The sequence below is a fragment of the Gobius niger genome, assembly GCF_951799975.1.
Source record: "Gobius niger genome assembly, chromosome: 16".
Taxonomy (NCBI): domain Eukaryota; kingdom Metazoa; phylum Chordata; class Actinopteri; order Gobiiformes; family Gobiidae; genus Gobius; species Gobius niger.
Genome location: NC_136867.1, coordinates 25342814 through 25368349, shown reverse-complemented (window position 1 = coordinate 25368349; position 25536 = coordinate 25342814). Strand labels below are relative to the sequence as shown.

Sequence of the window (25536 nt, the reverse complement as noted above, 5' to 3'; positions counted from 1 at the left end):
GTAAATGCAGCGTGAGACAGTCCTATTACAACATTGTGCCGTGTTTGAGTTGAGAACACTTTTTTATTTACCACAGAAACAACTGTTCGAAATAATAAAAAAAACCTACAACATCTTCTTCTTCTTCTTCTTCTTCTTCTGTTCAAATGTTGGTGCGTTTTTACCAGATCCCACTGGAGCGCCCCCCGGGGGGAGCCAGGATTCGTGCCGAAGACCTTTTCGGGATCTTGTCGTCAATCTGGGCGCCTACAGAAGAGATGAAGTCAAGAGAACAGTTATTTTTAGTTTCTCAATCCAAATAATTATTCACTAAGTGAGTGTTAAAGGGGCTAGATGCAAGTTGGCCATTTTATACTCACTACTGCCACCTCAGGTCATACATGTAACTGCACCTTCTTAAAGAGATTTTTGACATAGGGCCTCGTTTCCTAGTTATCCAGTGTTGCTGATTTCCTGAGATATTTTTTTTTGTAATTCATGCAGTTCTTAAAAAACATCAGACTGATTATTTTGAGTCAGTTAACCTTAATAAATCCTTTCCATAGTCCCTCTGGGGGTAATACAAGTGTTTATGGGATGATTGGAGGGTCTCTCATCTCCCCTTGGTGTCTCTGGCCAGAAAACTACAATTGCAACTTTCCTGCCTCTGGGTCGGAGCCACCAATACACACTAATAGAATCACGAAGAAGAAGCTAACAGGCTAACGGGCAAAGCTAGCTGTGGGCTAGCCCCACTTAAAGGGATATTTCAGGATTTTTGACATAGGGCCTCATTTCCTAGTGATCCAGAGTGTTGTTGATTTCTGGAGATATATTTTTTTGTAATTCATGCAGTTCTTATATTTGAAGAGTTTCGTGGCGCTAGGCTAGTGCAAGGCTAGTGCATTTCTATGGTATCAGCTACCCTGCATTAAAAACAGTCTGACGCACCTGAGGCAAATCACTTATAACACCAGACCAACCATATAAATGTCTGTGTCGATAGAGTAATTTTAAACATTTTGCATTTAAAAGAACTTATTTTTGAGCAGCATCTGCTTCGTGGTTGTATAAGCTACGCGGCGGCGGAGTGATCTGCTAGAAAATAGTCCCTGAAAATGCGATCATTCATGTGATGCAAGGTCAGTTATATTCCAAACATTATTTTATCGACACAGACATTTATATGGTTAGTCTGGCGTTATAAGTGATTTGCCTCAGGTGCTCTGTGGAGCGGGTCAGGCTGTTTTTAATGCAGGCTAGCTGATACCATAGAAATGCACTAGCCTTGCACTAGCCTAGCGCCACGAAACTCTTCAAACATAAGAACTAGAAGAATTACAAAAAAAAAATATATCTCCAGAAATCAACAACACTCTGGATAACTAGGAGATGAGGCCCTATGTCGGGCAGTGTATAATCACGACATCACAATATAAGAAAACACTCCTTCAAACGTTTATTTTTTTTGACAGAAATAACCAGCTCAACAACGCTTACAAAGTCATGTGATTAACACTGGCTGGACTTTGGTGGAACAGCATTTTTCAAACACTTATGATAAACCCTTTGAGGATTTGCACTCGGCACGTCAAGTAAGACCTTTTCTCTAGTTTCTCCACAATACTTAAATAATCATATAACTCTGTGCACGTGCAGTATTTGAGAGTTCAATGTTGTGATTTTTTGTGACTTCCCCCCCTTAACATCTAAGTTTTAATATCCTTGGCATTTGCGATATTAGTTCTTGTGAGTGAGTGAGTGTGCGGCGCTGACCGGAGAGGCTGAAGCTGGACTCCTGGAGGTCCCGCACGCCGCCGTGTCTGGTGCTGGGCCGGGTCGGAGTGTCCAGCCCTGAGTCCCCGAAGTGATCCCTCTTCCCCGAGTTCTGCACCTCCACCACCTCTCCCGCGTACGGCTCCCTCTCCACCGCCTTCGCCGCCTGGGACTGACGGGAAACAGGGGAACACGTGTAAGCACAGAGACCCTGGTCGTCCTGGCGTCGGTCACAGGTCTGAGCCTTGTTTGTTTCTTGTCCTGGATAAAGTCATTTTCTCTCATGCGGCTTCTTCGTGGTTTTCTTGATAAAGTCTGGATATTTCCCTGAGGAGTGCGCATGTGCCAAAATAGACTCTAGTCTGGTTTAATCCTGTCTGCGTCCCAGTTTTGTCAATGTTTTGGTTCGCTTGGTTGAATCAGCTGGCTCCAAGTCAAATTTTTTGCTTTTTAGTGTCATTTTAGTCCCAACAAGGGGAGCATGAGCAGTTAGCAGGGGAATTATTTCAGATGAAAAAGGAATGAATCTGAAGGCTATTTCAATATGGTTTTAAAAGGATGTTTTGTTGAAAAATATTTGAATTTTAAGGGGCTAGATGCAAGTTAGTTATTTTATACTCACTACTGCCACCTCGGGTCTTACAGCTTTAACACCTTTTTGAGTGACAGTGCAGGATTTTAGAGGCAGTTGTGGTGAACAGGTCTAGGCTTATTCTACATATGACATGGCTGGAACATGTAGGGGGATGAAAATACTTAGTTTTAACATTTTTAAACTTCCTATAGTCCCTTTAAGAGCGTTTAAACTTTATTTTTAACCCAAAACACAACTAAATACAAATGCATTTTTAATTCAGTTGATCATTTTCAAAATAATTGGCTGCACTCGTGAGAGAAACTTTGAGCAGAAATGAAAGTCCTGCAACATTCTTTATAAACCCCACAGACCATAGAACAGATCTGCACTGGCACAGAAAGTTTCAAACATGAACTTCCTCCGCAGTTACCAGCACTCAGTCACAGAAATAAAAAGGCTCTGGTCAAATATTCCACCCAATCCTGTCCTTTGTGTCTTTCTCAGACATTAATGCCCCGTGAGGTCTGCTCCTCTGAGGACCGGACCTGCAGCAAACGAATGTAGTGAGGGAGTGGTTGGTGGTGGTCGGAGGGGCCGATGGCACAGACTGGTTGCTTCGCTTCCGTCAGTCTACCCCAAGGGCAGCTGTGGCTACAATAGTAGCTAACCACCACTGAGTATGGAATGAATAATGACAGTGTAGCACTTTAAGAAGCTTGGTAATACAGGCTTGTAAAGCGCAATACAAGTGTAGGCTATTATTATTGTGATTAGAAATGACTGGCCATGTGAATTTATAGGATCATTTTTGTATTCTAGATGAAAGCAGTAGCCAAACCCCTTTCTTTAGGACCATTTACTTGCAATAATCTTTACAACAGTGAGAGGTCACTGTGCTAGAATGTTTGGCTTGTGCAGATCGATAGTTTTATTGAATTAAATGAGTTGCTGTCAATCATCAAGAGGTTGTGCAGAGATCGGCAATTTTCGTACTCACTTGGGGGGAACAACGTAAGGGGCTTGTGGGACGGCTCTTACTCTTAGCTCCTTAATGCTGTTGAGGAACCTCCAGAGGACCCTATGCCACCTCCTTCCTCACAAACAGCACTATTCAGACACTTCTTAAGTTATCACGGCTCTTTTGTAGAGACACAAAAATGCCTAAGTGCCTCATAATGATTGCTTCCAGTTTTCTCAGAGTTGTAACTACATCTTTGTCAGCATTACAGGACATAGCAGACATTGTTAACTTCATGATTTGTCCACACGCTGGTTTACCTTCTGCCTCTGCACCATCTTCTTGTAGAGCGGGTCGGGGAAGCTCCTCATGGGGCAGTAGAGGCCTGAGCCGGCGGCGCACGTGAACATGCCGCTCTCGTAGACCAGCCTGCCCCGGCTGATGGTCACGATGGGCACGCCGTACACCCTCAGCCCCTCGTACAGGTTCACGTCGCCGCCCTGGAACTGCGCGTCGGCAGAGAGTGTCCTGGAGAGAGAGGGACATTTAGCATTTTAGATATGCCAAATAAAAAGATGAAAAGGTTGTTTTAGCTCATAGAGAGTAGATAGAGCTGAAAAATCAGAGAAAATTTAAATTAGAATCACAGGCACATTGTATCAAAGCCGGATTTTGTTGCCAATCAAGAAACCCGCTCTGCGCCTAAAACCACTGTTGCCACACGCTGGATGACAACCAGATTTACCCAGAGCTAGTTAGGACTTGCAATGGTTAGTGTTTTCCCCAAAGACAACAACTGGGTTTATACAAACAGAAGCAAGTTGAAATAAGGCTTTTTAAAGCCCAAATGCTATATTTTAATGCCACAATGGAAGATTTTTTTTTTTGCATATTTCATATCTTAAAATGTTCAAACATTTCATGAAACAGAGAAAAGAAAATTAGACAAAACGTGAAACATTTGAGTGAAAAAATAAACCAAATATGTTTTAGACCAGACCTGGGCAAAATACGTCTCGAGATGACTGAGATGATTCAGTCCGGCCCACAACTTGTAGAGCATAAATTGTCAAAAAAAAAGAAGTAAATCTCTAGTCCATTCCTGTGCGGAGTTATGATTTCTTTTAAACTAGCTGAGACCCGGCCTTCGGCCGGGCCTCGCTAGTCTCCACATTTGATATTCTGAGATTATGAGTGATTACAAAGAAATGTCCAACCCGTCACACAGTTCAGCTGTAGACCAGTGGTTCCCAACCCATGCCAAAAACTATGGCCACTACAAATGAGTAAAAGAATGAATGCAAAGAAAAATGTCAAACAAACTGCAATTGGAGTGTTTGATGCACCCGTGCTCCTTTCTTATAAACTACAACGACAATATGTTCGCTAAACTCAGGGAATAGAATTCAAGAGACAGTGGAATAATTATGGATAAATATTAGGGGTTCAGTTCTAACGCTTTGGTTCAAAGTGCAGGACCCGTGGTTTGGTGCATCACGGTAGTTTACAATCCAAAAAATAATGAGTAGGTTTTGAAATGAAATAGCCTAATTATCGTTGTTAGACAGTATTTATAACCTTAAAAATAAAATTGGCAATGCTTTCCAAGCTGCTTTAGAATGAAATGTACCTCTGGGCTCAATACGTGAAAGCAAAATAGAAAACAAATGGTCCAGCAGCAAAGGAAAAAAAAAGATAAAAAGAAAAAAAACTACGCAGTGCAGGCCATGCGCTCGTGAAGTTGTAGTGTCATTTTCGCTTTTACGCACACGGAGGATAAATCAGTCGGAGCAGCGCGTGTGATTAGAGGCTCGTGTTTGAGGAGGTTTTGGGCACGCACGCACACGCACACACATACGCACACGCACACACACGCACACATGGCCCTGTTTGGATGCGCACGCGCACACATACATACACACACGCGCGCACACACACATCGCCCTGTTTGTACGCGCGCACACGCACGGCAGTCAGATCTCGTGCACTCGCGTTTTTGTGACAGCGGGTTGTCCTCGGACAGCAGCACCGCGGTCCATATGGACCCGTGGCCGATGCCCGCGAGCGGTGGGACTCGTCACGTGGGGGCCGGCCGCGGATGTAATAACACCAACCACGCACACACTCAGTACTGTCGCCAGGCTTCCTGGTGTTCCCAAACGGTCTCCCATCCCAGTCCTAACCAGGCCTTTCCCTGCTTAGCATCGGAGGAACGGTCTCCCATCCCAGTTCTAACCAGGCACTTTCCTGCTTAGCTTCAAAGTCGGTATGGGAAATAAACATGGCGGCGCCCAGGCGGCGGCCATTGAGATAGCGTTTTCTATAATAGATTACCAGAATGCTCAATCCAGCCACTAGGGGGCAGATTAGATCAAAATAAAAGGAAAGAATTCCACAGGTGTCCAGCAGAGGGCACTGACATAATAAGAAATCAGGATATAAACAACACATTGTGTGACTGTGCAAGTGGGAAATGGACAGTCTGCCCCTGGGCAGCTGTGGCTACAATAGTAGCTTACTACCACGGAGTGTGGAGTGAATGAATATTGACTACAATGTAGCAGAGACTTGTGACACAGGCTTGTAAAGTGCAATAAGTCTAAGTGTTTATATGAGGCTACAGTCCTGTCAGGCTCATTATTATTCATTTATTGAAATAAAGTCAATGTATTTTCCCAATCAAAACATCTCTTTAAACACCTCCGCCTCAGGGCCTTCTCCACAGTTTGAGATGCCCCTGTGTTGTCAGGTCGCACTCGTGATTGACACTCAGCATGACTGACAGAATTATCAGCCAATCAAAATTCGCCGAACACTGGCAGTCCGTCCCCCAGGGCCTGCTGTGTCTCAGTAGCTTCTCCTTCGCTTTTCTCGCCTGGGAAAACCGCTAATCTAAGTGCATATTTTAGCACTTATTGACAAATATATAGAGATTCCTGCCATTCTAGCATTATTGCAGGTCATTTTCCACATAAATTATTAGTGCATAAATAATTCAGAAGCTGCAGAAAACCTTTCCAGATTTTAAATACAGTTCTCTAAAAGTAAAAATATCATAGACTGTCCAAACAAAGCTCTGCCCACACCCCTGAATCACTGTATCCCCTAAAAGCTGCAGCTGACCTCATGTGTGGTAATGGTTTGGTAATGGTTTGGTAATGGTTTGTAAATGGGAGAGTAGAGTTTCATACTTGGATCCCTCGGGGTCCCACACCACCACGTCGGCGTCGGCCCCCGCGATGATCCGGCCTTTCCGCGGGTACAGGTTATAGATCTTCGCCGCGTTGGAGCTGGTCACCGCCACGAAACGGTTCTCGTCCATTTTGCCCCCGAGCTGTCGGAGAACGGCCAAGAACTTTAATCACCAGATCTAAAATCACACGTGTTCTGACTGTTCTGTTGTTTTTTTACATTGTTGAAACCAAATGGAACAATATATTTTACTCTGGCTCTACCCATTATTGAAAATAGTTAAGAAATAAGCTTGTTTTTTTCTGTTCTCTGGAATAAGACCTTGTCACTTCCCCCTATAAAGGCCTGTCGTCTTGTTTCCCCCCGCTGTCTTGTGCTTCCCCGCAGCAGATGTTGGTTCTGTCTTACAATCTAAAGAAATCAATATTTGCTGAACCAGGGCAGCTGCCCCTCTGCAGTGAGCTCACGCACCACGCCCCGCTGCCACATCACGCTCATGCGGTCCTGCACCCCGGGCACGCCGTGGGGGATCTTGGTGAAGTCGTCTTTGCCCATGGCCTTCTGTTTGATGGTGAACGGACGGTGGTCAGAGGCCACGACGTTCAGAGTGTCGCTGCAGGAGGAGAACGTCAGATCAGCTTATTCTGAACATCTTGTTAAAATAAAAATGCATTTGTACGTGATAATTACAAAACAATCCTTTTTAAATGTTGGGAAGATGAGCTGGAGCAGAATCTTGGACAGCTGAGTCTTTCCCTTATGTCATATAGGCCAAGGGTTTCCAACAGGGGTCGGCCGATATGGGTTTTTTGAAGGCCGATGCCGATTTTGTTTTATTTCTATTGGCTGATGCCGATATGCACGGCCAATATTTTTGCAGATTTTTCCAAATGTCTGGTCTATAATCCAGTAAAACATAAATACTTGGCTACTCTAGCAGTGGCCGATCTTATTTCATTACTTTAGGTCAGCTACTCCCTCATTCCGGGACATCGCAGCCCCCTTATTGTTCCAAAAATCTCCCAGGGCCCCCAGATAATAATAATGTACTCTATTCAAAGGAATTTGTTTTTATATTACAGCTAAAATTACATGAAAATCATCTATAATGGCTACTCCAGCAGTATTTATGTTTCTACAGGATTATAGACCAGATAATTGGAAAAATCAGCAAAAAATATAAATAAAATAATAATAAACACAATCGGCATCGGCCTTCGAAAACCCCATATCGGTCGAAATACTGATCTGAAGAGCTACATTTGAGCAAATAAATGTACATGTCCTTTCAAAATCTGCAGTTTTTCAATGTACTTGTTTTGTAAACACGCTTTAGGGGACCTCCAGCAGTGCTTTGGAGGTCCCTCCCGGCTTTGGGAGCCACTGCTTTAGGTGATTCAATCATAGTTTCTGTCCCAGCTTTGATTAGCTGCCATTAGCATTAGCATACTGTTGCTAACCGCCGATTAAAATACAACTTGGGAGGATAAAACTAACTCAGCAATTGAATTCTTCAGGTTTCTCTGTTCCCCGGAGGCCTAGGAAGTTGTGGGAGGACTCGGTTTAAAGGAACAGGTCTGGTCTTTGTGCGTGCTCTCAGTCACGCAAAACGACCACAGATGTTGTTAGCATTTAGCCTCTCCCAATGTATTCCAATGGCTCCAAACGGGGGTGAAGTTGGAAGCTACCACGCTCTTTCACAGGCACAAAGACCAGACAGATACGTATCAACTCTTCTAAGCTCCGGTAAGAGCATATCTCAGTATGAAAAAACGGTGGCCTGTTCCTTTAAAGCCCCGACTTAGCTCTTTCTAATGCAAAAAAGTCTATGTCACATTTGGTCCTGGAGAAATCAGCTTTTAACGGCGCTAGATCGGCCGATATAGTAAAATCCCTAAATATCGGCCAGCTCATATATATCGTCAACCTCTAGTTTACAACTTGAGAACAGAAAAAAAGGGGATACTTGTCATGTAAAACGATCTGGCTTTAACTTGACACCAGCCTGATTCCCTAGAACCGAGGACAAATCTCTAAATAAACAAATCACTTTTCCCCGCCTGACGTAGCGCTCTCCTCTCACCTCCCCAGCAGACTCATGATGGCGTTGGGCGTTCCCTGGTCGAGGCGCAGCGGGGGCACCGTGACGTGGGCGGCCGCCAGAGCCCAGTCCTGGTGGTAGTAGTTGAGCCCGGAGAGCACCGAGTGGGCTGTGGTCGTTTCCCCCAGGACCACTTTACCTGTGAATGTAAATGTGTGGTGTAAAGCTTTATTACAGGTATTTTCCTTATGTTATGTTGCTTTTTTAGTACGGAGAGACTCACCCTGCATCTTCGACGAGGCGATGACGTCTCCGGCAGAAGCGCTGGACACGTTCACCAGGTAAATGGGGCAGTGCGCCTGAGGAAAACCCCTCACATGAGCACAGTTTCTACAGTCTGTTGGGAATAGTCGGTGTGTTTTAGACTCACCCTGTTGGCGATGGTGACCGCCCTATGAGCCGCCTCTGCCTCCAGCTGAAAACACAAGAAATAATGCTGTTAATACCCGGCTGTAATGTGTTTAGATACAAGCCACAAACATGGAATCAAGAGTTTTGTCTTTAAAGGGATATTTCAGGATTTTTGGCATAGGGCCTCATTTCCTAGTTATCCAGAGTGTTGCTGATAGAGTAATTTTAACCATTTTGCATTTAAAAGAGCTTATATTTGAGCAGCATCAGCTTCGTGGTTGTATAAGCTACGCAGCGGCGGAGTGATCTGCTAGAAAATAGTCCCTCAAAATGCGATCGTTCATGTGATGCAGGTCAGTTATATTCCAAAAATCGACACAGACATTTATATGGTTAGTCTGGTGTTATAAGTGATTTGCCTCAGGTGCTCTGTGGAGCGGGTCAGACTGTTTTTAATGCAGGCTAGCTGATACCATAGAAATGCGCTAGCCTTGCATTAGCCTAGCGCCACGAAACTCTTCAAATATAAGAACTGCATGAATTACAAAAAAAAATATCTCCAGAAATCAGAAAACACTCTGGATAACGAGGAAATGAGGCCCTATGTCAAAAATCCTGAAATGTCCCTTTAAGTTTATACATGTAAATTTTATTCTGAGCTGAGCTGAGGTCCTGCTCCTCTGGGAGAGCGGGGGATGAACTAAACCCACTCAGGGACCATTATATTCAGAGTGTAGATATAGTGATGTATTGATGTGTCACCAACAGCAACAACCACCATTACACAGAAGAAACAGACACAATCCTGTTTGGTAATGTTGGCCCCAGTCTAAATCTATGTCACTAATACATACAGTAGCTATACAGTAATGGACAAAAGTGTGGGCACCTCTGAAATGTTTTCATTAAATATCATTCAAGCGTTGATGGACAGCTTGAATTTCTTTAGAAGTTGTTCGAGGCTTACAGTATAGACCCTTTCACTGCTGACAGTTCTCTTTTTCTCTTTCTGTTCTCCGTGCTTAGTATGGCAGGCACAGACACACAATGCAAAGATTGAGTCAACTTCTCTCCTTTTTATCTGATTACAGGTGTGTCCGACTTAGAGACAAGACAGGCTGATCTTAGCATATCTAAAGGAAAGAAACTCCGTCATATCCATTACACAGTACCTCTTCTGGTCGGCTGATTTCGATCCCCTCTGGTCCCGTGATCCCCAGATCCAGCACCTCCTTCGCCCCCTGCAACAAACAAACAAACAAACCATCAGAATATCATCATCTCCACACTTACGTCTGTGCAGAAGCGAAAGCCCCACCTCTGCCACCAGCTCTCCGTTCTCAGCGTGAACCCGGGCCACGGCTCCGATGTCCTTACACTGCTGCAGCGCCTGGTACAGCTCACTGTCCCGCAGCATGAACGACTCTTTGTAGGCCATGAACATCTGGAAGGAGTTCACGCCTTTGTCCCGGACCAGCTTCTCCATCTCCGCCTTCACCTAAAGACAAGAGAGGATGAACGTTTTACTACACGCAGTGGAGGAGTATTTGATCATATTCAGAGCTTAATGGACAAAGCACAGACTTCCTCTTTACAATGATATGAGGCTCATTTAAAACTGTCACTGCAATAAGTCATAGAGAAACAAGTTTTTCTTGTAAATTTGCCTTTTTGAGTAACAAATGTCAAGTTTGGAACACTTGAATTAAGAAAAACGATCTCATTACACTCAAAAAAATTGGATTAAAACAATCTTAACCCCTTAGCTCCCACCTGAACCGAGCACATTTTCTCCAGTTTGGCTTTACCCCAGTCCAAAAGCTTCTGGAAAAAACAACGAAACTGAGACGAAAACAATGATGGAAATGTGACTAAAAAAAGTGACGAAAAATTGATGAAAAAGTGGCAAAAAGTCACAAAAATGTCACTAGAAAATGACACAAAAATGGCGAAAAAATTACAAAAATGTGACAAAAAAATGACAAAAAAATGACTAAAAAATGACAAAAAAGTTGCAAAAATGAGTTGAATACCCAACAAAAAAATTATGGAAAAAAAATGTGTTGACGTGAGGAAAAAGATCCTCTCGGTTCAGGCAGGAGTTAAGAGGTTAATTTAGATTATAAACTCTTGTTGAAGATGTTTTTTCTTAATTAAAGTGTATAAACCTCACCCCAGAGAGAGAGATTTCTTCAAATTACTTACACCAATCAATGACAAAATTACTTATTTTTCAGATTACAGTTTTGCAGTGAGATTTTTATCATAGTTTTAGTCATCAGAAACTACCTTTCACAGAGTTTTAGTCCCATTCCAGTCGATAAAAGTAAAACTGCAGAGAAGGGTCGGTGAAGTGCATCATCTTGAAATCATAGACTGTAGAAAAGCGATGGACTAAGTGCTTTCAGGTTGGGCTAACTGAAGATAATTCATGCTAGCAATTTGACAGGGCATTTGGAGCCCTGCCACATTGCCATGAGTCCTATATTTAGAAAAGGGCAATACATGACAATAAAAATAGCAAAAGGTTCAATAATAACTCCAAGACTGGAAAAACATTTTCAATAGAAAGTCCATTACAACGAGGAACGTCCGGAGCCCTCATTTAACTCTTAGGCTTCACAAGCTACGTCGACATTTCTCACAGTATATGCTTAAAATGGAGAAACCAGTGCCTTACCCTCGGCCCCCACCAGGTGACGCCGACGTGCAGGGCGTAGTCACAGCAGGCTTTGGAATCCGCGACGTTACGGCATTTCTCGTAGGCGTCCACCAGCGACTCGTTCTTGTCCGGCAACACGTGCGCGATCACCATGGTCGTCCCGCCGGCTAAAGCAGCCTGAGGAGGAGACAAGAGAACACAGTTAGAAGACTCATTTAAAGATGTTTCTGGGTATTATTGGGACATAAATGCATGAAATGAGCTAGAGCAGTTTGATGAAGAAAACTGGGAGTCGCTCATGGCCCTTATGTACAGTATGGTTGCCTTGTGCTATGAAATGATAACCTCTCATTCTCCCCAATAAACATGACAATTAACCTCTTAACCCCCGCCTTAACAAAGTTCTTTCTCCAGTTCAGATTCACCCAAATCTAAAAGGCTCTAAAGCCTCTTTTAAAAGCTAAGACCTACAAAACTCGTCCAAAAGGATCTTTTTCCTCGCACTGTTGTTACTTTTTTCCATTGCTTTTTTGTTAAGTTTTCATCACACTTTTCCGTCACACTTTATTGCATTCTCTTGTTTTCATCTCCATTTTCGTTGCTATTTTTTGACACTTTTTTCCAAGAAGCTTTCAGATTTGGTTATTGCCAAACTTGAGAAAATGTGCTCAGTCCAAGTGAGGGTTAAGAGGTTAAATAACATTACATTAAAGGAACAGGCCACTGTTTTTACATACTGAGATATGTTCTTACCTGAGCTTAGATGAGTTCATTTGTACCTGTCTGGTCAATATAGTTCCTCTTTTTATCCACTTAGAAAAACCACATTGTTCAATTTTGTGTAATTATACTTTATCGTGTAACACTTCACGTATTTAAATAGGGAAAACGTGGAAGAGCTTGGTAGCTTCTATCTTCACCTCGTTTGGAGCTATAGAGGAGGAGAAGCTAAATGCTGTCTGCCGTCTGCGCTGTGTTTACGTGACGGAGGGCACACGTGAAGACCAGACAGGTACACATGAACTCGTCTAAGCTCAGGTAAGAACATGTCTCAGTATGTAAAAACGGTGGCCTTTAATGTCAAACCAGATAAAACTAGGTACATTTCAAGTGGCTCAGATGGTAGCGCGGGTTGGAACTCTTGTCTTACTGCAGTGGTCACATTCTCCCATCATCAAAACAAGGACAACATGAATACGACACTGGATCTTTTGAAGTTTATTGAGACGATTCCACAGTGGATGTGCTGTAATCAAAGCTAAAGGCCCTACAACCAAACATTACAGCGTGTGACCTTTATTTTTTTTTTGTGGCAACCTTTTTCTTGGGGGTTGGGCTGTGTATAATTGTCCCCATTGGGAAATGTATCCTCTGCATTTGAAGCATATTCCCAGGCTGTAGTGGCAACCTGTCAGGAGCGGTTACCACACTACCCTGGGACCCATCTCCAGATTTTGAGCGATAGGTTCATAGTCAGAAGAGCTGTAGCACCAAGAAGAAAGCCAACAACACAAGGAGAACATGCAAACTACACACAGTTCGGGAAACAAACCCGGGACCGTGAGGCGCTAACCTCACAGCCACCGACGATTAATTATTTACTCTTTTAACTTTAGAATGAAGTGCTACAATAATCCATACAGTTAATATGTAATTTGTGTTGTCCATAAAATACCCATAAAATAAAACCAGCTCTTAAACAAACATTAAAGCAAATGCCATTATAAAAGCTGAGATGGGCCCTGCTCATTCCAAACAATGACTACAAGTACTTTATTTTAAGTAATCTACTATTTTGTAATGATTGTGCGCATGTAACCTACCAAAAATGTGTAGAAAAGAGTGATTTGTAAAAGGCGTAGGCGTTGGCCTGGTGTGACAAACCACATTCAGCCCTGCCCACACAGACCAAACTCGGACACAGTTTGGTCCAGGCCGGAGAATAAACTGTCCCAGGCCAAACTATACCACTCCAAATCAGTTTATTTAACGAGGAAGCCAGTCTCACTCTTCTACTCACAATCATTATCTGTCACTTCCTTTGAGAAATACACAGCCTGACCAAAACAACATTTGCTCTAAACTTAAGTCGTAGTGTCTTTAGCTTTGATTATAGCGCACTGTCCGTGAGAGTAACCACTATGCTAGGATATTGTACGTCCAATTTGATAATGGAGATCATTTTTTCCACTCAGACTTGGCTGTAAATACTGTTTAAGTGGTGCTAGCCCACAGTTAGCTTTGCCCGTTAGCCTGTTAGCTTCTTCTCCGTGATTCTATTAGTGTGTATTGGTGGCTCCGGTCCGGTGGCAGTCAAGTTGCAATTGTGGTTTTCTGGCCAGAGACACCAGTGGGAGATGAAAGACCCCCCAATCATCCCATTAACACTTGTATTACCCCCACAGGGACTACGGAAAGGATTTATTAAGGTAAACAGGTTACTTCATACTGCTTTAAATCCATGTGTATTAATTAATTTTCATGTTGATGTTTTATAGATTTCTTTCTTTCTAATTTTATGCAACATGTGAAGCACTTTGAATCACCTTGTGTTTGAATTGTGGTCTACAAATAAACTTGCCTTGCCTATTAGCTTCTCCCATAGATTCCTGTGTCAGGTTAAGTCTGAAGCGGTCATAGTCAGTCTGGCCTGGGCCAAAACACACTTACAGGTACAATCTGTCCTACACTGGAATAAGGACCATCTTAAAAGGAACAGCTAAATGCTAACAACATTTGCATGACTGAGCGCACGCGTAAAGACCAGACAGCTACGCATCAACCCGTCTAAGCTCAGGTAAGAGCATATCTCAGTAGGGAAAAACGGTGGCCTGTTCCTTTAAATGAGACAAATGACTTAAAATCGCTTGAATTAGGTTATTTATGTTAAATTTCAATCGACAAAAGTTAATCTAAGGTAAGATAAAAATGCTAACGCTAATGGAACAAGCATAAATCCCACTCAAATTCACTTTTTCATTTAAATACAGTGCCTCTCGTTAGTATTCATACACCTTGAACTTTTGCACATTTTGTCATGTTTACAACCCTAAACATGAAGATTTTATTTTGATTTTTTTACTGAACGTTCACACACAAGTGAAAAGTGGGGCGTGCATAAGTATTCATACAGCATTTTCTGAGTGCATTAAATTGCCTTTAAAACATTTCTAATGACTCCAGAATGTTCATACCTTGGCCTAACGGTTAAATAGAGGCCACCTGTGTGTAATCTACTCTCAGTATAATTTCAGCTGTTTTTTTAGGCCCTCAGAGCTGTGGTCACTAAACAACATCATGAAGGTCCAGGAGCACCAGAGAGGTCAGGGATAAAGTTGTGGAGAAGTTTAAAGCAGCCTTAAGTTATACAAAGATTTCCCAAGATTTGAACATTTCCCGGAGCACTGTTCAATCCATTGTTCGGAAATGGAAAGAGTATAGCACCACTGCCAACTAACCAAGGCGTGGTCCTCCACCTAAAATATCAGAGCGAACAAGGAGAACACTGGTCAGAAAGGCAACCAAGTGCCCCATGATAACTCTGGAGGAGCTGTGAAGTCCTGCCGCTGAGCTGGGGGAAACTGTACATGGGACAACTATAAGTCGTATCTTCACAAATCTGAACTTCATGGACGAGTGGAAGAAGAAAGACATTATTGAAAGGAGGCCATAAGAAATCCCGTTTGAAGTTTGCTAGAAGTCATATAGAGGACACAGCTCCATGTGGAAGAAGGTGCTTTGGTCAGATGAGACAAAAATTGAACTTTTTGGCCCAAATGCAAAACGTTATGTATGGAGCAAACCTAACACTGCTCATCGTCCTGAGTGCACCATCCCCAGTGTCAAATATACGGGGGGGAGCATCATGCTGTGGGGCTGCTTTTCCTCAGCGGGGACTGGGAAGATTGTGAGAATAGTTGGGAACATGGATGAAGCCTAATATAGAGACATTTTGGAGGAAAACCTGCTGGAGCAAGAGAACTGAGGCTGGGGCGGAGATTCACCTTCCAGCAGGACAATGACCCTAAACACAAAGCTAAATCTACAATGGAATGGTTTAAAGACAAACATATTAATGTGTTAGAATGGCCCAGTTAACGTCCTGACCTAAATCCTATTGAAAATCTGTGGAAAGAATTGAAAACTGCTGTTCACAAACGCTCTCGTTCAAATCTGACAGAGCTGGAGTTGTTTTGTATAGAGGAATGGGCTAAAATTTCAGTTTCTAGATGTGCAAATCTTGTACAGTCAGACCCCAAGAGACTTGCTGCTGTTATTGCAGCAAAAGGGGGTTCCACAAAGTATTAATTCATGCTGTACATATACAAGTCCCACTTTTCACTTTTCTATTTTAAAAAAAATAACAGAATCATGTATCATTTTGCTTTCACTTCACAGTTGTGTGTTACTTGTGTGTGAACGTTCAGTAAACAAAATCAAAATAAAATCTTCATGTTTAGGGTTGTAAACATGACAAAATGTGCAAAAGTTCAAGGTGTATGAATACTTTCGAGAGGCACTGTACATGCCTTTTTCACTTGAAATGATACAAAACAATCCGAATTAAGTGAAAAATTGCTTGTTCTATTGGTATTAAGAGGTTTAATCTCATCAAATACAAGACCAAACCTACTCAAACTTTAGATTTGATCTCTTGAATCAAGCAAATTTAAGTCCTTTCTTCCTTGATGACTGTTTTTCCAGTGTAGGTCCCTAAACCCCGGGCCCAGACAGTTACACCGGGTCAAATCCAGCCCCCCTGCATCCATCCTCCCGCCCCTAGATGATCTAAACATCAGTTAAGTACATCCTTTAAGAAGCACCCCTGATTTATAACTCCTATCATAAGTGCAATGCCGTCTGAAGTGTCCACACAGTCATCTCCCCCACCCCAATGAGACAGCAAGAGAGAGAGGGGTGAGGAAAGAGAGAGAAAAGGAGGGGGGGTATGAGGTAATTGTCTTATTGTCTGCGAGCACAATGGGGCGACTGAATGAAGCCATTTTGCAGCAGTTTTTCAGCAGTCGCGGTGTCGCTATGGAAACAGTGAGGTATGGCCGTTTCTGTACGACAGGAAGGGGCAGAAGAAATAAGACATTTAAGTCGGGGATAGTGGTTGTGTTGGATCCCGATGAGATAATACACAGGCAGAAGTGAATAAAGATGGATAGCAGTAACATCACATCATTAAAATATCAATTTCTCAATATTTTTGGAGGCTTTGGCAATTCAAATGTCTTAGTTTTTTGTTAATGTGTTGCTCAAAAAGAGAATTGCTGGGTTGCAGGCCTATACTATTATATAGAGGAAATATTATTTTGTCTTTGAAGACATTTTTGGTCTTGTACAGAGACCCAGTGATTGATATTAATGATCATTTTTCTAATCCATACATTCTCTTTTTAGCTACGACTAGGAAAAACTGGCTCCTGCCCCCCCACTGGGTCCGGTGACATCATCATATTCTTCAATAGACTGAAATATTACTTTATAGACACTTTCAAAAGCTCCCAGTGCAAGCTTTTGTATTAAGCAACAAGAAACCGTCGCCTAATATTGTAATTTTGCTCATTTTCTACAGCAGCTTCCTGTGACATTGCCCTCTGAATTCCAATAAGGATAAATTTTGACAAAAGCTGCTCTATTTCTCTATTTGACAGATTCTTCCCTTCATCTCGCCGGGTAAAACGGGGTCAGTGTGACACACGGTCGGCCGCGGTTCGCGCTCAGAGTCAGAGCGGAGTCATGATGTCGCCCTGAGGCTCTGAGGGAGTCCTACTTTCACAGGCATAAGCACATTATATCACACAATAAAACCACAGCTGCCTTCGCTCTGACCCCCTCCACACAGGCAAGGGACTAGATATAGAGCTGCTTTATGCACGTCTTTAAAAACAAAAACCTGAGCTTGTTTGGTGGCAAAAATAATAAAATGCAGGGAAGATGATATGCTCTGTTTAGCTCCTTACATCTCAAGCTTAAAAACTTATTCGAGCTGTGGAATACAGCCTGGGTCTATACCCCATCTCTTCTCTGAATGCCTCCTAGTGATGGTGTTTTGGGAGCTGGAGGCCCATATTGAAGGAACAGGCCACCCTTTATACATACTGTGATATGTTCTTACCTGAGCCTAGACAAGTTTGTCCAACTTCACCCCCGTTTGGAGCAATAGGAATATGCTGGGAGAGGCCAAATGCTAAAAACATCATTGGTCTTTGTGCGTGACAGAGGGCACGCACAAAGACCAGACAGGTACACATCAACTCATCTAAGCTCAGGTAAGAAAATATCTCAGTATGTAAAAACGGTGGCCTGTTCCTTTAACACTCATTTAAATGTACAAAACCAAAAAGAAGATTAGGAAAAAGATATGTTCTGCTGTGCTACGTGCAGAATGATGTGGACAGCAACATGAAATATGTGGTAAACCTGTAGGTAGTATATTACATCCATAAGTGCAAATGGGCACTTGAATTTATAATTGAGACAGAACAGTACTTTAAATCTCTAAGGAATAATAAAAATAAAAATAAAAAAGCTGTGAAAACATTAGATGCCCTTACTAACTTTATCTGTATTGACCACTGTTAGCATTGTGCTTATCTCTCTGTGAATGCATATAGAAGTACTTCAGTGTGTTTTAATGTGAACAGAAGCCCCAGATCTGTTGCCCTTTGAGGTTTGAGACATCACAGTCCTGAACTCTATAGTTGTTGCCTTCCATGTAACTTAAAACAAGCTAGTGATATAGATTATAAACTCAAGAGTTGAATGTTATTCCTTACATGTGTGTCTATCTGTCCCTACCTGTTATTGTCTCTATATTGTTACGTTTGTCTCTGTATTGTCACCTGTCATCGTCCCTTTTAGAAAAATAATGACAAAAATAATTTTAAAAAGGGCCGTTCAAAAGGATTTGCCAAACATGAGGTTTAAATACAGTAGGTCCTCTTCCAAACGCTTTATTTTAATAACCCATTACCAACAGTGTCTGTGTCCAAGTTTATGATAATTTAGTTGCTTTTGTGACATAAAGTTCCATAACAGGAGTTACAAAGCTACAATAATGATACTCTAATTTTGAAAAGTAATTAAACACGTCCAGAATAGAGTTGCTGTCGTCACATGAAGACAGAAAAGGCTAAACTGATGTTGTTTCTTTACCTTGGTGCCGCTGTAGAAGTCGTCCACAGAGGTGGCGTTCATGAAGGTCTCGTCCAGGTGCACGCTGGTGTCGATGCCGCCGGGCAGCACCAGTTTCCCGGACGCGTCGATGACCTTGGCGCCTCCCGGGATCATCATCTCCTTCCCCACCTGCTGAATGATGCCGTTCTCGATGTACACGTCCGCCTCCTGCGTGCAGTCATCGTTCACCACTTTCCCGCCTTTGATCAGGATACGGATGTTCGCCGAGCTGGACGACATGACGACGGCTCTGGGTCTGCAGAGGGAGGGGAAAGAGTCGGTTAAAACCTATTGAATTAGTGCTTTATTTTTCATTATACTATTGTACAACGAAAGTGCCCGCCTTCTCCCTTGGCTCTGACACGTTCTTCACCTGAGGGTCACCTGAGAAACTCCGCCTACAGTTGAGCCAAAACTCAGTGAATATAAACAGTCTTTCACCATCTTCTGGGAAAAGCGTAGCTCCTCTTGTGACTCCACTGTGCTGCACGTGTGGGGGACTCTTGGTGACTCTTCAGTGTTCCAGAAGATGAAATCTGTGGATTTGTCTCAAACACCGCTCAAAGAACTAGACTCTCAGCTGTGTGTTTACTTAAAGGGACTATATAGAGTTTAAAAATGTTAAAACTAAGTATTTTCCTCCCCCTACATGTTCCAGTCATGTCCTAATGTGTAGAATGAGTTCAGACCTGTTCACCACACTAAAATCCTGTCACTCAAAAAGGTGTTAATTTGGGTCTGAAGTGCCGTCATGCACAGGCTAAATATCGAACCCGCAGTTACGCATTAGACCTGAGGTGGCAGTGGTGAGTATAAAATGACTAACTTGCATCTAGTCTCTTTAAAATCCATTCATCCAGTCATCCAATATATCCCAGACTTATTTGGAATATTCTCTTATTCCAAAAAAAGTTATCAGCATAATCCTACACCAACTGAATCAAAACAACATTTTGTAATTGTCCATCCATCCATCCATCCATCGAAAGCCTGCAGTTAGAGAAGGTTATAGTAACTTTACAAGCAGCAAATAAGCTCGTATTAGAATTGTTGCGTTTACATTTTAGTACGGAAAAACATCTGTTGCTCATGGAAAGCACTTTGGTTCAGCAGGTGCTGTTGTAAAGCGCTATACAAATAAAGGCTGATCCTTTTCTTCAGAGGTGGGTCATGAGGCAGCACTTACTGTATTTGGTACTCACAGATTAGAAAAATAAGGAAAAAAACATATTAAGTACAATTCAGGCAGGGGCTGGGAAATTACTCGAAATTTAATCGAAATCACAATCCCTACTTTGGTTGATCGCAATATTTGTCATGTGACTTTATAATCGATATATATAACAGCATTTCTTTTGCAGAAATAGGGGGAAAAAAAATGAGAATTTGGAAGAGACAATGGATGATTTTTGTGGTTAAATAAAACTGGAAGAAAGCATTAGTTAGTAAAGATATGAATCAGCTTTATGTGTTGATTTTTATTATGAAGAACTCAAATCTAACCGAAAATCGAGAAAAAATCATGGTAAACTTAAAAGACGAGTTAAAAGACTTGTCTCCTTGGCTTTTGAGCTGAGAATATTATATTTTATTTGTGAAGCCCTTTGGACAGCTTAAGTTGTCAATGTGCTATAGAAATAAAGTTCACATTGACATTTTGCCATAACGTCAAGCCCTAATTCAGGCAACAGTATCGTAAAGTACTTAAGATACATAATCCATTGGCTGATAAATAAATCTAATAGAGAGTAATTTTGTGCAGTTTCCTACCTCATTTTGTGGAACATTGTAGCCAGTCTAGAGCATATAAAGTAAAGGTGGCTGTTCCCTGGAGAGACGAGTGTGAGTGACTGAGGCTTCGGCAGAGCTCAGCCTGTGTCAGTCAGTGCCAGTGACCTGACCTCCCTCTGGACAATAGAGTGTGGCCAATGAGAACGAACTGAGCCGGGGACAAAGGACAGGCAGCCCCGACGACTTTCTTCTGCAGAAATAACTTCTTTATTTGACCTTAATTTATTCAGATAAAGTTTGATTTGAGAAACCTGATTGCAGGGGAGTTAAGGCTCTAGAGAGGAACTAAGACACGGGGAGAACATGCAGGCTCGACTGGTCTGAGAGGAAACGTGGAACTGTCTTGCTATGAGTAGAAAATAGGGTATCACTTTAGATTAAGGTGTGCTCATTAATAAGCATTAGTAATCATTTTTGGCTTAGGGTAAGGTTTAAGGGTTGGCTATGAATAAGCATATTATTAATGGCATATTAGTATGTGAACAGATAAAAGTATAATAAGCAGTGTGTCAATGCTTTACAATCATATGATTAATGCTTATTAGTACCTTATTGATACTTAACGAGCTCACCTTAATATAAAGCGTCCTGAAAATTGACAGGTTAAAGGAACAGGCCAGCGTTTTTACATACGGAGATATGTTCTTACCTGACGAGTTGATGTGTACCTGTCTGGTCCTTGTGCGTGCCCTCAGTCACGCCAAACGACCAAAGATGTTGTTAGCATTTGGTCTCTCCCAGTATATTCCTGTACCTCCAAACGGGGGTGAAGTTGGAAGCCACCACGCTCTTCCAGGGGCACAAAGACCAGACAGAAACGTATGAACTCGTCTAGGCTCAGGTAAGAACATATCCCAGTATGGAAAAGCGGTGGCCTGTTCCTTTAAAGGGACTATACAGAGTTTATGTTAAAAGTAAGTATTTTCCTCCCCCTACATGTTCCACCAATGTAGATGTAGAATGAGCCCAGACTTATTCACCACAACTGCCTCTAAAATCCTGCACTGTCACTCATACAATTGTTGCTTCGGGTCCAAAATGCCGTCATGCACGAGCTTAATATATAAGGTGCAGTTACATGTATGACCTGAGGTGGCAGTAGTGAGCATAACATGGCCCAACTTGCATCTAGTACCTTTAAGGCATTTCTATGATTGATTCCTATGGGCCACGCCCCCTAGGACGACACATTGCCTCCACCTTCGATGTTTACAAACAATAAAACCGTCTATTGAATTGAGATCAAATAACGTAAAGTAAAAAGCTGACGAAACTTCTTTGACTACAGGACAGACGACAAGAACCGAACTTGGAACCTTCTTGCTGTGCGGTGAAAGTGTTCTCCAAAATAGCCGCTTTCGAGTAATACTTGACGAAGCAAAGAAAACGCAAAGTTGTTCTTCACGTGTTTAGCCTCGAACTTATCCAAAACAATCGACTCTCCCAGAGCTAGACATCTCTATTCTCCCATTATTGTCCCATTTACTGTCTCCTGAATACATTTGAATATAATTACTCTCACTGTTTAACCATTCACAAAAGCCGGGTGTGCTCCACTCCCACCTCTCTCCCTCTCTCTCCTCCGCCGTGCGCTGGTATTGTGTTATTGTGCATGTTTTGTGAGGGATGCTTCTCCCTCTCTAGTAGTGGATTCGTGCAGGAGCAGGGTGCGGCTGTGGGGTTTGCTGCATGGCACGGGCTGCTTCACGTCTGATGAATGACTACAGCGGGACAATGCCGGGGTGAGAATGCAGATGTAGGATAGCATCGACTGCTATGACTCCTGAGAGTGAAATTATTAATTCTTTTTTTGGAAACTCGTGGTAAGAAAACACAGATGTAACTTGGGAGTACGTTGTAAGCTTGTAAATGCAGCAGCAGGAAAGGCATTTTAAAAGCACAGCATCATTTTATCTGTCACTATAGCAAAATGTAAAGTTTAAAGGGATTTTTCAGGGTTTTTGACATAGGGCCTCTCCTAGTAAGGCCTTTCCTAGTTATCCAGAGTGTTGCTGATTTCTGGAGATATATTTTTTTGCAATTCATGTAGTCCTTATATCTGAAGAGTTACGTGGTGCTAGGCTAGTGCAAGGCTAGTGCATTTCTATGGTATCAGCTAGCCTGCATTAAATACAGTCTGACCCGCTCCACAGAGCACCTGAGGCTAATCACTTATAACACCAGACTAACCATATAATTGTCTGTGTCGATAGAGTAATTTGAACCATTTTGCATTTAAAAGAACTTATATTTGAGCAGCATCAGCTTCCTGGTTGTATAAGCTACGCAGCGGCGGAGTGATCTGCTAGAAAATAGTCCCTCAAAATGCGATCATTCATGTGATGCAGGTCAGTTATATTCCAAAAATTATTCTATCGACACAGACATTTATATGGTTAGTCTGGCGTTATAAGTGATTTGCCTCAGGTGCACTGTGGAGCGGGTCAGACTGTTTTTAATGCAGGCTAGCTGATACCATAGAAATGTGCTAGCCTTGCATTAGCGCCACAAAACTCTTCAAATATAAGAACTGCATGAATTACAAAAAAAAATATCTCCAAAAAGCAACAACACTCTGGATAACTAGGAAATGAGGCCCTATGTCAAAAATCCTGAAATATCCCTTTAACTGATAGGAGAAAAGGGGCGGGCCCAATTCACGGCAATGTCTGGCATTTTACATACAGGAACCCGATATTAAGTGTCAAAATAAACTTCCAGCACCCTTTCAAAATACTTTTTCGTTGCGTGGAAGAAGTGTGAAGTGTGTCCGTGATGAACGATGAACGTCTGATTGTCGAGGTGGAAAGGCTCACCATTCAGATTGACAGAGCTCGCAGCTAGGATAGCAAATCAGGGGTATTATGGGGATATATTATAGATAATTGTATTACTTACCCATTTTAGAGGTGAACATATATGCATAGTTTAAGCGGGGTCTGTGTATATTGCGTAAAAACTCGAGTCACGCCCAGTCATTGCCTCTGGTGTAAATTCGGGGTAAGCCATGTCTAAACTAGGGCTGCACAATAGTTTGCAAAAAATATCGTATCGCGATATTGGGTGATGCAATATCTGTATCACAAGAAGCCACAATACATCGCAACATCACGAAAGTCTTCATCTGATTCAGATCGACACATTTTTTTGCAGACTCTGGCAAAAACAAACAATGCGTTGATCTTATAAATGTGTAATAGTTCCTAATTTAGTTCAATTTTAGTTTTTAAGGTCTTCTTTTGACACAGTTTGCTGAAAAGTAGTTATTTACAAATTATGTTTAATGAGAATGAAACATATTGTGTTGATATCGTTTAGTGAAATATCGCAATAATATAGTTATCGCACAGGCTTATTGCAAGTCACTTCACGATCGTTCAGCCCAAGTCTAAACCACATAAAACACCAAAGCTGAAACTATCTCTCCCGAAAATTAACAAAGTCTGAAAGGGAAGAAGTACCAACAAAAGAAGGAGTTATTGTTTTGGCCTAAAGTCACAGCAATTCCATTAATCAAGGAATAAATGAAACACCCACATTTGCATAATGCCTTCTGGACATGTTCCTTTATTTATGTATTTAAATATATGCAAAATGTTAATGACATCAAGCCATACAAAACAGTATGGCCGCGATATAATGTGTGAAATGAGCACCAGGCAAGGATTGATCATCTTACTACTTAACAATAACCCATTTCCCAAAATAATAGGCTACTTCAGCCCAGCCCTAATTACAACTTCTTGCATATTGGCTGACTTAACCTATGCCAGTAACTACACAGTAATTAGAAATATGGTATATCACACATCAGTTGCGATGTTTAGCCTTGTCAAAGTCTGCTCGTTTTGCTGCGTAAGTGCAGACAGCAATCATGACACTTGACTTGTGCGTCTTGACAAAGGAAACGCTCTCCACCACCTGGCTCCTCTGGCGTTTGTCAGCGACCTACAAACCGCCTTTCCAGCTCAGAATCCTCTCTACTCATCCCCAGCTTTTGCGCCCTTTTTTGCTATTATTAACACCTAGCCAAGGCCGGTCATTTAAATGCCTCTCCGTGCGTAAAGTAGCGGAATTGGGTTGAGGGCGTGTATGGGCGCAGAGGATGGCACCACTTACAGCAAGGCAGCCGCCCCAGACGTAGCTTACGGTAGCCGAGGGGGCGTGGGAACAAAGTCTACATCCCCAAACCGCTCACTTGGGCAGGGCGAAAGCGTGCGTAAAAAGGCGCAAAGTGCACAAACCTTCTCGGTGTCGCTGCTGCTGCTGCTCGCTGCTGCTCTCGGGTTCTCTCTCGCTCCAAGCGGCCGCGGGGCTGGGACTTTGTGACGGGGAACTAGGCTACGAGCGGCGGATGGCACTTCCCGAGGAGATCCGCAGCAGATGGAGCCGGCCTGGGAGCAGCCGGGCGCAGCATCACACGCGTCAAGCCGGCGCCGAGCGACACTTCCGGTCCACGGCGGCTTTGTAAATAAAAGCGCGGGCGTGAATCATTTTACGCGTGAGGCCTTTATCTCCAAGAGCTAAAAAGCAAGGGAAATGTGCGGGATAAACCAACCCAATTCATTTTATAAACTATGTCCCTGCTGTACTAACAATGAAACCTAACCTGGCTAACACCATGCTGCTGTGTGCGCTCGAATTATTTCGAACTGCACAACAGCCTGGGGACCATGGCCAAATCTCCGGTGGATTTGGGAACCAATCACAGAGCGAGGAGGGACGGCAAGACGATGACGCGCTATTCGATATATGGAAGCTTGTAGTTTATTTACGGATAATTTAAAAAAAAGTTTATTTACGGATCCAACATGACAGCAGCAGACACGATGGTATTTTTTGATCAAGCTTTAGACCTTGCTCTAAATAATTTAGCTCAAAAGTTTACAGCGGGTACGTCATACGTCATCTCATACGATGATATGATTGGCTGGGGCTACGTGCAGACGCATGAGACTTTTTTT

The 25536-nt window shown here is 42.5% G+C and overlaps 1 protein-coding gene across 2 annotated transcripts; it reads right to left on the bottom strand.

Moving 5' to 3' along the window:
- On the bottom strand, positions 1–24999 carry dpysl5a (dihydropyrimidinase like 5a). Of its 2 annotated transcripts, none has more exons than XM_079573502.1 (13): positions 24817–24999; positions 18761–19037; positions 11615–11773; positions 10253–10432; positions 10107–10175; positions 8954–8998; positions 8807–8882; positions 8566–8722; positions 6954–7095; positions 6482–6624; positions 3611–3818; positions 1756–1927; positions 1–246 (listed from the first exon to the last, which is right to left on the bottom strand). In XM_079573502.1, exons 2-13 carry the CDS (start codon positions 19019–19021, stop codon positions 161–163), a joined length of 1698 nt encoding a protein of 565 aa, XP_079429628.1. In that variant the 5' UTR covers positions 19022–19037; positions 24817–24999; the 3' UTR covers positions 1–160. The 2 variants fall into 2 exon arrangements, with proteins under 2 accessions (XP_079429628.1, XP_079429627.1); XM_079573501.1 differs by lacking the exon at positions 24817–24999 and adding an exon at positions 20552–20660.
- Between the last annotated feature and the right edge of the window lie 537 nt (positions 25000–25536).

Coding starts and splice junctions, on each gene's coding strand:
- dpysl5a (XM_079573501.1), bottom strand. Junction 10,176..10,252: donor ACGGAGAGCTGGTGGCAGAG/GTGGGGCTTTCG, acceptor TGTTTGTTGCAG/GGGGCGAAGGAGGTGCTGGA. Junction 6,625..6,953: donor TGATGTGGCAGCGGGGCGTG/GTGCGTGAGCTC, acceptor GTTCTCCGACAG/CTCGGGGGCAAAATGGACGA.